The sequence below is a fragment of the Herpailurus yagouaroundi genome, unplaced genomic scaffold (assembly GCF_014898765.1).
Source record: "Herpailurus yagouaroundi ecotype Mexico unplaced genomic scaffold, PumYag 188, whole genome shotgun sequence".
NCBI classification, from domain to species: domain Eukaryota; kingdom Metazoa; phylum Chordata; class Mammalia; order Carnivora; family Felidae; genus Herpailurus; species Herpailurus yagouaroundi.
In genome coordinates this window covers 37,028,093-37,040,249 of record NW_024412419.1, presented here as the reverse complement: position 1 = coordinate 37,040,249, position 12,157 = coordinate 37,028,093, and the positions used below count along the sequence as shown (strand labels likewise).

General features: G+C 44.9%; 1 protein-coding gene across 9 annotated transcripts in view; it reads right to left on the bottom strand.

Annotated features, from left to right (window-relative positions):
• The window catches only part of BCL2L11 (BCL2 like 11), a 49,294-nt gene that overhangs the window by 17,129 nt on the left and 20,008 nt on the right, over positions 1–12,157 (bottom strand). The window contains exon 4 of one of the 9 annotated variants that reach the window (XM_040496714.1): positions 9,275–9,379. The exons of the other annotated variants lie outside the window; for them this stretch is intronic. Within the exon in view, the coding sequence (XP_040352648.1) occupies positions 9,275–9,379 (105 nt within the window). The remainder of the gene's footprint in view (positions 1–9,274; positions 9,380–12,157) is intronic. 9 annotated transcript variants of the gene reach the window in all.

The following is a 12,157-nucleotide window of genomic DNA, read 5'->3' as shown; positions in this document are numbered from 1 at the left end:
GCCCATCTCACACACTCCGTTTTGTTTTGTTTTGGGAATCTCCCTAACTTCCAGGACTATGCACTAGATTATGGCGGTAAGGTCTGTCACATAAACTTGGTTATGAAGAATAACGGACAAAGAGCAACTTACTTTTTTAAAACTGGAGACTCAGAACTGCAAAATTAAAAAAATATCCTGGCCAATTAATTACATGCTCCCATTTCAAGAAGATACACTAACACAAAAATGGTACAATCAATATCACCAAAAAAAAAAAAAAAATCATACTTGAAACACAGAACATAAAAATTTAGGCTGTCAGTAAAGTAAATACTTTGATCTTACACAAGGTAGAATTCCTAGGGAAATTTCAAACATCACGTAGAGATACGAAATGAAACGGTTGTCCTATTTAAAGCAAAATATGGGAAAACCTGAGAAACAGCAGGCTACCTACCTGAATGAGCTCCTTTCTACAGAAGGAGGTGACAAGGAGGTGATGAGACAGCCTTTGTAAATACTAGCATGCGGTCAAATTAAAGCAGAAAAACGTGTTTTGTCTCAATATTAATGCAGCCAGTAAAGGTGGAGTCAAGTCTGCAAAGACCACATGGGGAGAGGAAACGTTTTGGGTGAAGGAGCAAAGGCATTTTCGAAAGAAGAAAAAGGAGGGACTTGGCCTCTTCATCAAGTTGCCACTAACATTCACACCCAGTCCGCTCAACTGTTAATGAAACCATCTGAAGCCATGAAGGGGAGCGAAAATGGGAGTCCTCAAAAGATCCCACCATGCACCAGGAAGATGGCATTCTCCATTCTCAGGAAAGACCGGTTCAGCGATGCAACTGGGGAAAAGAGACGAGGCTCTTGGGTTTGTGACTTAACTTACTGAGAAAACAGGCACACGACTCACAATCTAACACGGATGTTATGTCCTAACCATGGGAAAATATTCAAAAGCCTGCAATAATCAGATTTTGCCATGCCATAATACGTATGGCTTTCTGTGTTGTGTTTTTATAAAAATATTTTACATTCTGGGTTTCTGAATTTTCCCGTTTTAAGTAAAAGTGATGGGGATTCATAGGTCTGTAAAAGCACTGAAAAGTGCACTCTGAAAAAATGTAAAAAACGGAGTTTTTACCAGGTCTTCTCAAAACTTTTATCCCATCTTCTTTGTCCCCCCAACCCCCACCCAAATGCAACAATGACCTCACAAAGAGTGAGTGCCTGAGAAGCTGGGCACTAGGGTGTGTGTGTGTGTGTGTGTGTGTGTGTGTGTGTGTGTGTGTCTGAAGAAGAGCACAGAATTATCTGTGCTCTGTGAATAAACCAAGGGAAGACTCCTAAAGAAAGCCCTAGGGGCAAACACGAAGGCTGACCACAGAGAAACTTTTAGGAGAAGTCAGGCATGTCCCCTGAATACACCTGCAACCACATTAAAAACTACTTTGGCTGTATCTTTGCCACACAAATATTTTTATCATTACTCTGTAAAAGCCTATTAAAATTAAGTTTCATTTAAATGGCTTAAAACTGGCAAAATCCAAAATTTCAGGGTGGATGTAATGCCAGGTGGTAATGTAACAGTCTACTCCCTTTTTGGGGGTTTATGACACTTTAAGGATTTTACTCTATCAGAGGTACCCGATCGTTACTATTCTTTTCATACTGTCAGCAATCAAGTATTTTTTCCCCTAACTTCAGAAGCTGTTAAAAAGGTCAACTCACCCCCGAGGGAAAGGAAATCTCTTTTCTTCGAGTGCCGACTACACACCAGAGCCTGCAATGTTTCACGTGAGCTGTGTCATGCAATCCTCTTACCCGGCCCTACAGGGGGAGACACCTGCCCCCATACACAGGCGACCAGACCAGCAAGCAAGACGCCTCATGGCCACTTAACAGCTACCACCCCACCCCTCCTCTGGGCTTCAAAGCCCCACTGGTTTCTTACTGTACAAGCCTCTCTTTACGAGAGTAATCTGCTTGCAGGGGCACCTGTCTATGGCTCAGTCAGTGGAGCATGTGAGTCTTGATCTGGGGGTTGGGAGTTCGAGCCCCATGCTGGGTGTAGAGTTTGCTTAAAAATAAAATTAAGAATTCAAAAAAGGGCAATCTGCTTTCAAACCTAGAGTCAGAAGTGAAGAAAATACCAATTATCCAAAAAAAAAAAAAAAAGTGTGAAATATAGGTTATATGTCTTATAGAGATGGTAGGTCAAAACTGTTGGCAAGTTACCCAATGTTTAATAAATCAAGCTGTTCACGAATATACCCAACAAATACGAATGCCCATATGCTAGGCACCATTCTCGGAGGTGCTCTGGGTACAGCAACCAAACAGGCCAACCCTTGCTCCTGTGGAATTTACATTTTTGTGGATTAAATTTCAACATTTATTATTTCTTTTAATGTTTACTTTGAGAGAGAGAGATAGAGAGGAGAGAGAGGAGAGAGAGAGAGAGAGAGAGAGAGAGAGAGAGAAAGTGTGTGAGCTGGGAAGGGGCAGAGAGGGGAGAGACAGAATCCCAAGCAGGCTCCGTGCTGCCAGCACAGAGCCCGATGTGGGGCTCAATCCCACGAACCATGAGGTTAAGACCTGAGCTGTGATCAAGAGCTGGATGCTTAACCAACTGAGCCACCCAGGCACCCCTCCATTTCAGCATTTAAATGTTAAGTTTCTCTGGACACAGACACTTTTAAGTAAACTTTATACTTATCACAACATGAAACAGAAGTAACTCCCCTGGTTAATTTCCCCCAACCGAAGATGAAACCTACTGCATTCTATTTAACGCCCTTACTATCTGTGTGGTTTAGAAGGTTCTGCCTGGCTGATGCTTGGGCTGGCGACCATCGAAGGAGCCAATTTGTGTCAGAAGTCGGCTTATCATTAAACTAGCACCTGGCCAGCAGCAAAGAAAGAAATCTGGAACCTTGGTGGCCAAGTCTAACTTGTTCACCTTAGAGATAATTGCTCTGCTATATTTTGGGGAAGGAAGCAAAGAAGGTAAGTAGATGTTTCTTCTATGGAAAAGAAAATTTCAGTAGCTCAGATAAACATATAGACACAAACATACCCTCGAGGTGTGTGGCAATGAGATACAGAGGGTAGGTGTGTCTATGGGAGGCCCCGGGGGCCACAGCCCTTACAGGTTCCCTACACAACTCTGGCGCAGATGCTCCAGACTAGACCCTGAGAAAACTGAGCAACGGGTAAGAAACCACAGGGAGTTCCTGGAGGCAGAAGTAACCAAAGATTATGGATTAGACCAGGGTAAGCATGCACTAACTGGCCAGAACAACAGATTAGTAAGAGAGCTATCTAACTGTAGTTAGGTGTATTTTTTTTTTTTAACATTTATTTATTTTTGAGAAAGCATGAGTCGGGGAGGAACACAGGGAGAGGGAGACACAGAATCCGAAGCAGGCTCCAGGCTCCGAGCTGTCAGCACAGAGCCCTACGTAGGGCACAAACCCCCGAACCGTGAGATCATGAACCTGAGTTGAAGTCGGATGCTTAATCAACTAAGCCACTCAGGTGCCCCTATGTGTATTTTTTTTTAAGTTGACTTAGAACAGTAACAATAGGGTATAATTCAATAATAGCAATATAATTTAACTTTTGCCAAGGAGACTGATCCGCCTGGGCTACTCTAACACAGCATGTGTCACCATTTGGCTTTTAAAAAAAACTGGCAGTGTTTGTTTTTGTTCCTTACATCTATAAATCTAAAATTAATGACCATCACTCGTCCTGCAATAAAACCTACCTAACATGTACACAGAATAGACCGTTACTATACTAAGATTATTTAAGACAGAAATCCTATTTTGAATATTTTAAAAGGCATTGTATTCCTGTATTTTAAAAGGGCAGTCTTTTTCAAAAAATTGTTATTAATTAATTAATTTATTTAAAGAGAGCCAGAACACGCACATGCTCATATAGGGGAGGGGCAAAGAGGGAAGGAGAGAGAAATTCCCAAGCAGGTTCTGCACTGTCCACAAGGAGCTCCATGCGGGGCTCGAACTCACGGAACAGCGAGATCACGACCTGAGCTGAAATGAAGAGCCGGACACTTAACCGACCGAACCACCCAGGTGCCCCTAAAAGGGTAGTCTTAATCTCAGTTAACAGAGTGCAGTTTTCCAATATAAATTTCAAAGATTATTTTTGAAGTGACAAAAATATCTTCTTTTTCTTTGGGGGGGGGTGGTAGAAGAAGCTTTTCTTAATTTCATCACTGGTTTAATCTTAGTGACTGTCACAATTGGTCTGTTACACGAGAACCCACCAGAACGGAAGAATGGGGTCTGGCTGACCCCAGAGAATTGGTTTGTTAGCCCTACGGCAGTGCTGGTCAGAGCTCAAATTAATTTGCTTCATTCTGTGCTACCGTCACCCTGAGCATGAACCACCACAATGAAGAGATCCACAGTATGGTTTTCCAAAGATGCCCCTGGAGCAGGTGGGGCTTGGGGGCAGGGAGTAACTCAAGAAAACATGCTGCTCTACCCCCACTCTCCTAATCCTATCCAGGTGCTGACCTGACTATTCCCATTATAGTGAGATAGTCCACCTATGAAAAAGATAACTTACATTTACACTTCTAGTCTATAGTATCGAGGATACATATTTTACTTTCCCATGTGTGTCGTGCTTCGCAACTATAAATGTTGATAGCTGATCAATAAAATGGGTCTTTATTTGAAACAAAAACTCTTAGTACTAGTTAAGAAGATAAAAATTTTAACTTCTAGGGCAATTGTACATGAACATAAAAAATTCTCCAAAGGGGAAATTCTGGTGAGGTGTTATTTTTTTTTTAAACAATTTTTTTAATGTTTATTTTTGACAGAGAGAGAGAGAGAGACAGACAGACAGAGCATGAGTGGGGGAGGGGCAGAGAGAGAGGGAGACAGAGAATCCGAAGCAGGCTCCAGGCTCTGAGCTGTCAGCACAGAGCCCGATGTGGGGCTCGAACTCACAAACGGTGAGATCATGACCTGGGCCGAAGTCGGACGCTCAACCGACTGAGCCATACAGGCGCCCCTGGTGAGGTGTATTTTTGCCCACAGAAAATGTAGTTTCAGCATTTAAGAAATCATTTCACTCCATAAGCCTGGCACTAATTTAGGGAGGAAAAAGCAGAATACAATATGCACTGGATCTTAATGTAAAGCCACCCCACAGCTGTTACCTAAAGCCCATGAAAAGCCAGCTGAAATCCTACAAGCACCAGACTGAGCTGGAGGGGAACCTGCTAGGTCCAGATTTTCTAACCAAAGCCACTAGTCAAAAATAATGCAGTTGTGTCACACACAAGCCATTCTGTCAAAAGTATGAGAGGTTAGCTGAGTTTTCATCGAAACTCTTAGAAATTATTTTTTGCAATCCAGAATTTCCTGGTAACATCACTTCCTACAGAAAAAATGCTGAGGTAGTATTAATTCATTTTTCTATACCAGTGTGGGGACGGTGGGGTGGGGTGGGATGGGAAGGAGGACATGTTTTAACGTCAAAGAACTTTGTGTTGCGAAAAGACGGGTGTTACTTCATTAACAGACCGTTCCCGTTCAGTTACAGAACATTTTCCAACCCATATGGTAATTTCAAGTTCAGCAATTGAAAAAATTGATGTCGTGGTTAAGTGGCTGATAGTGAAATCAGGCTGGGGCTTTCGGAAAGGGCTTTCTGTAGCACCACCAGCTAGGGTGGGAAAATGAAAAAAAAAAAAAAAGGAAAAAGAAAAGAAAACGATTGTCAATTCATAATGCGCGCAGCACCAGCCCAACCACACCTCCTGAATTTTCCTGAACACCCAAGTGCCTCCACCCCGATTATCAATGGCAGGTGCTCAAAGGAACAGTGACCCCATCACAAGGCCATTGCTGCTCTTTCTACACCCAGCTGACTTCCTCTGTGAGGGTGGAACTGAGAAGTCCCGCTGAGTGGGGCACACACGCGTGCCGTCCACCGCACGTACCGTGTGCGTCTCTACCGCGTGTGCCGTAAAACACAGCATACACGTGCGCGCACGTGACCGCGGCCAACTGGTCCGGGTCCCACTTCTGAGAGGAGGTCGCTGTTTTAGTCCCCGGCATGTCGCTACGGGCTTTTCAAGTGTGGAACCAGAATTAAAATTCATGGCAACACTTCACACTATCCTGTCTTCAGATGTCCAGTAATCCACAAATACTTAGGCAGAATCAAGATAAGCCTTTAAAGTAGTCAGCGTGAATTAAGCATTGAGTGTGTATTCAACTCACTGCTGAGAAAGGATTTCTCAGTCTCTAAAGGGATGGATATGGAACGGATGACTTTGAGGAAATGATAATTTTAAACACACAATAGGTCACACTTAAGCACACGTTTTGCCCGGCACTTACCGGGGACCGTGGGGCCCTTCCTCTAGACACCTCAGGGTCATCCATCTTTATTTATTTCCCCAAGGAGAGTCTAATTTAACCAAAGCCATAAAGGACCCCCTAAAGGACCATTCCTCTGTAGGCACTGAAACCAGTGCCAAACATCCAGTGATGTCCACGGGAAGCACTGCCTTTGCAGGTGGCCACCCTGAAGCTCAACATTCATTTTGGGGAAATAAAAATCCTGGGATGTTAATTCAACCCAACAGTCTCCTTATTTAAACGGGTATCTTCAGAAATATCAAGGCACAGTGATCCGCAGCTTACAAGAGGAAAAAAGGAAAACAGCCTGCCAGCCTGCCGAGAGTTCCTTAGGAAACCCACCCGAGTGGTCAGGCTGTCTCACCTGCCCCAGGATTCCCAGGTGGCCACAGGGGAAAAGACAACTACCACTCTAGTAAGTTTTGCCGCAGAAAATGCTATCAGAATCGCCTTCAGAAACTGATGATTCTCGGAAACTGAGCTAGAGACCAATTTCACCACGTGCACACGCACACGGGCCTGTTTCTCTCTTGCATCGCTTTATTTGTTGGTAAACTTGCATCAATTCCACTGAGCCACTGGAGAATAATGAGAGCAATTAGAAATGGAACACAGTGATCATAGTTAGCATCGGTGCTCAGAAAGTTCCTCCATCTGTTCTCCCTTGGTACACATCGGTGTCGAGCCTGGGCGGTCGCATGAATTCAAGACAGAGCTTTGCAAACAGCTGCTGGGATATACCACCGCAAGCAATGAAGCTCATGAGAGGAAGCCAGTATTTTGTACCCACTCCTTTCAGTGGGTGGTGCCTACACTTTTACGTGGCCTTGAGTAAGAAAGTCAAAACAAGCTGCTTTGATCCATTTCCAGTCTGACCATTCGGAAACTGCCAGTAAACCAAGGCTGCGTTGTTGGACAGAAGTCTGGAAACCGGCATTCATAATCTTTCCCTGTCTACCATTAGGCTTCAGCCAATGAAGTTTGAATCTAAGGCATTAAGACCGATGTGTGTTGTGCCTTTTCACTCACTTACTATGCAACATCAGGAGACCCAGTTCCCCAGCTCACCTGAGCTACACCCCCCTGCCCCGCCCACCATATTTACATCTTTACTAGAAGCCAGTGATGTGCTGGGAGCAAATGCAGACGGAGTTCTCAGGTCTATGTACTGGGGCATACCTGCTAGCTCTCAGCCACAGCAGAAGCCCAGCATCTCAGGCAGGTGGGACGCTGGGTACAGGGGCCGTCTGCGACACGATGCCAGGTCACCTGCCCTGTGTGCCCACTGCCTGGCAGAGGTGACATGCTTTGTCCAGAGGCAGTGCGGTCCTCACTGAAGGGCATTGGGCACTACAAAGATTTTCCTTAGAGGGAGCTAAACCTTTCCACCCCTATTCTCAATCTAACGCGTCTCCTGGGCCTATAAAGATAATCTATAATCACTCTCAATCGTCACCCCTCTTTTGAAGTCACCACATGCCCCAAACCTGGTCCTAAACCAGTTCCTTCCATGTGCCATTTTTTTTTTTAAGTTTATTTATTTCTTTTGAGAGAAAGAGCACATGCAGGGGAGGGGCAGAGAGAGGGAAGCCCAAGCAGGCTCCATACTGTCAGCGTGGAGCCCAACACGGGGCTCGAACTCACAAACCGTGAGATCATGACCTGAGCCGAAACCGAGTCGGAGGCTTAACCGACTGAGCCGCCCAGGCGCCCCCTTCCACGTGACTCGGGAAGACCCACCATGACCACCCTGGTTCCCTTGGTGCGCTCCTGAAACGTGCTGCCCTGAGCAGCGGGTGGTGGAGGACTGTACTAGGAATGACGACCAGGGGCAGACACAGGACACTGCTCTCTGCTTTCCCTCCACTGACCCTAGCCACACCAAGTCTCTGCACAGCTGCAGCTCTATTTCTATAGCTTAAATTTCTTTCAGAGGATTACAGAGGATTGGACTGTGCCATCCTATTTTGAAAAACAAATAAAAATAACCCCCAAACTAAGTAGAGTCAAACGGAGAGCAGTTCTGAGCTTGCTTTAAGACAGAGACATAAACCCTACGTCCCTTCTACTGATAGTGTATGCAATTTTCTATCCAGTTTATTCCACCATTTACTCCATCACAACTATGAAGAAAAAGTGTTTTTCAGAGACCTTTTAAAAGGAACGTATAGGGGCGCCTGGGTGGCTCAGTCGGTTAAGCGTCCGACTTCAGCCCAGGTCATGATCTCGCGGTCCGTGAGTTCGAGCCCCGCGTCGGGCTCTGTGCTGAGAGCTCAGAGCCTGGAGCCTGTTTCGGATTCTGTGCCTCCCTCTCTCTCTGACCCTCCCCCGTTCATGCTCTGTCTCTCTCTGTCTCAAAAATAAACGTTAAAAAAAAAAATTAAAAAAAAAAGGAACGTACAACTCCACACATTAGTTCACTTAGGAAAAAAGTGTTAAAAACTTTTTTCAAGTTACTACATTTTGGTGCCATACATTAATTTGGTACCGTTCCTTAAGAAGGAAATGTTAAAAACAATTTGAAGTTACTACCTTTCGGTAACTTACATGTTATTCCTAGCCAAAAATCTCATCTCGGGGAGGAAATGAAAATTTAAACCACAAATATAAAAATTCCTGACTACAGAGTAAGTGTGGCTTCCTTTACGAAATTTAACACTGGCACCAGGAAACAGGTGACAAAAATCTCTTCTAATTCACATTAAGGCCTGAAAGTCACTGTATTTCATCTCAGTGATAGCGAACACCAAGACCTGGGGCAAAAACAGAGGCCTAAGAAGCGCCGTGTTAAGCAGTTTTCATCAAAACACACAAAAGTCTATCAATCTCATTCACGCAGTTAGGATTCATCACAGCTATACACAAAGTGAAACACGAACCTGTTAGCAGAGATGTACGGGCAGTGGTGACACAGCAGAAGTCTGAGGCACCCTGAAAGCGTCTCACATAACACAAATTCACGAAAGGGAGCCGCCTCTTTTCACCTTGCATCATAGGAGAAGAGAGACAAACTTTACACCTGAATCCCAGGCCCTCTTTTGTGTAATCACAAAGATGTAATTGTTGAGCTTGGACATTTAATGGTTAAAAATCCGTTCTTAAAACCCAGATCTGTCAGAGTCAGGCTGTCTGGCTCCTCCCTAGAAAACTCACAAAGCTTGTGCGTCTTGACTGAGCACACACACACTGATGCTGAAGGCAGGGTATCCCGCCTCTAAGGGACACAGGCGAACACAGGCCCCACAGCCTTGTGTAGGAAACACGGTAAGAAAGAGAAATGCTATGAGAATTTACCGCTGCATATAAAAGAAGAATACTGGAAGGCCCAAGCCAGCGGAACCCCAGAGTGGTACCGTGAATGATGGATGAATGAGGACGACGGTTTGAGCCTCAAGTTCCTTCCTCCACTGACCAGCCCGCACTAACGCTCAAGACACCACATAACTTGTGCACCATTGAGCAGTTGTGCTGAGGGAGAACCCCAGGCCTCACCTGTAAACCATACAAATGTTACGGAAGTAAGTGTGCCGTGTCCTCCCGCACGGGAAAAGCACGGAAGCTAGTGTCACCACTGGTGCAAGCCCAAGCCGAAGTTGTGTGCAATTCTGTGCCGAAAGACCATCAGGTCTGGTGATTTTTGAAGATCTTATGTCTGTTCTGGTTCACACATTCTTCCTCTTCCTCCCCAGTACCCGTTACCCCTCGGGGGTGGACACGGCTACTGGCCCAGCTCTGATGCTTGACGCGCTCATCAACGGGGCAAAACAGTTTGGCCACCCCTGTGCTTAGAAGCCCCTGTGCAATACAGATTCAACTGGGGTTGTTCTAATTCAGCACAAGCCCCGCCCCCAGCCCTCTGACCACTACTGAATGGCTGTGACACCCTTCTACGTCAAGAGAGGACACTGGTGCCCAGCCAGGTTGTGGGACGAGGCCCAGGGGCTGTAATGGGTCAGTGGAGGGATCAAGACTGGACTGGGTCACCTTCTGTAACTTTCCACTCCCACACTTCATGACGTACTATCAATAAAAAGAACTAGACAGAAAACAAAGCTGGTATATATAATATGCCGGGCTTTCCTCACAGAAAACACAGTTCTAAGCTTTAAATAAGCACAATGGGAAAACCCAAGTGAAAAAAAAGAGGGAGTCGTGGGCATTCATATATTGCTTTAAATATTACTTGAATTCTTATTAAATCTACAAATGTTTGGGCTCCTGCCATTATGCACCAAACTGTTTTCTTATGTTGATAACTTGTTTTAACTAGTTTAGTAGAATTTATGCTCAGGTATAAGTAAAACTGAAGTCTAAATTCAAATACATAACTAACATAACATATATCTAGAATTCATTTCTAGACTACTTTGTGTTGAGAAATTTCTCAAGAGGTGCAAAAACAAACCAAAAAGAACCCAAGAAATCTGTTAGTCTGTCCTCTAACACACTTATTCCATAGAAAAGTTAACTCTCAATAAACTAAGGTTGACAAACTCAACTCATCTCATACACTTTCACAGACACACATCCATCGGTAAGAAAAAGGTAGGTCCTTTCTGCTGAAACCAGCTTTTTAAAAAAAGTCTCAAATTACTCATTAAATCCACAATTTGGTTATATTAAAACACTTCAGTAGGGGCTGAAGCCTGGGTGGCTCAGTCAGTAAAGCATCCGACTTCAGCTCAGGTCATGATCTCATCTCACAGTTCGTGATTTGAGCCCCAGGTCCGGCTCTGTGCTGACAGCTCGGAGACTGGAACCTGCTTCAGATTGTGTCTCCCTCACTCTCTGCCCCTCCCCAGCTTGTGCTCTCTCTCTCTCTCTCTCTCTCTCTCAAAAATAAATAAATAAACAACAAACAAACACTTCAGTAAATGGAATAGGAAGAATGCTCTGGTCCAGGAACGGGACATGTTTAAGGGGAAAAAGAAAGTTCGCAGAGCAACTCATATAGTGGAGAATCATCATGTTGAACCTGTTTCAATTTGAACGCATACACCCTTCTCAGAGTGAAATGACTGATTCCATTTTTTAAAAGATTTTAGCTTGGGGGGCACCTGGGAGGTTCAGTCGGTTAAGTGTCCCGACTCTTGATCTCGGCTCCGTTCATGATCTCGAAGTTTGCGGGATCAAGTCCCACACTGGGCTCTGCGCCGATCCTGCGGAGCCTACCTGGGATTCTCTCTCCTCTCCTCCCTGTGCCCCTCCCCTGCTCACTCATGCTTTCTCAAAAATAAACAAACATTAAAAAAATTTCTAGCTCTAAAGCCATCTTCACTCCTAAAGAAGGTCAACAAAGCCTAAATTAAAGCAAGCATCATGCACGGGGCAGAGAGGAAGTTATGAGTGCCAAATGCCCGAGTTCCCACATCCAACACTAGATGTGCCCTCAAACCCATTTGCAAATCCTGAGAGCTCTGTTTCTGAACAGGACAGATAATCCTGGTCTCAGGGTTGGAGATACAACCCATGCCATCAACTGGCCTGTGTCCTCTTTGGGTGCAGACATTAGAGAGAAGGGGAGACAGGCTTAGGATGTAACTCAAGCACGGACCCTGGTCTCATGCAGGCCCATGGGTACATGTGGCCCAGGAAGAACAGAAGACGACTGTCTGCAGGGGCTGGTTCTCTCCATCACTGGCTGAGATACAACTCTATTCACAAACCATGGGGATCTGCTTCAGGGTAGAGAACAGAGAAAATACCAAGTGAATTGGGGTTTCCCGGAGGACACTGGGATACCATACCCATTCTAAGCAAAT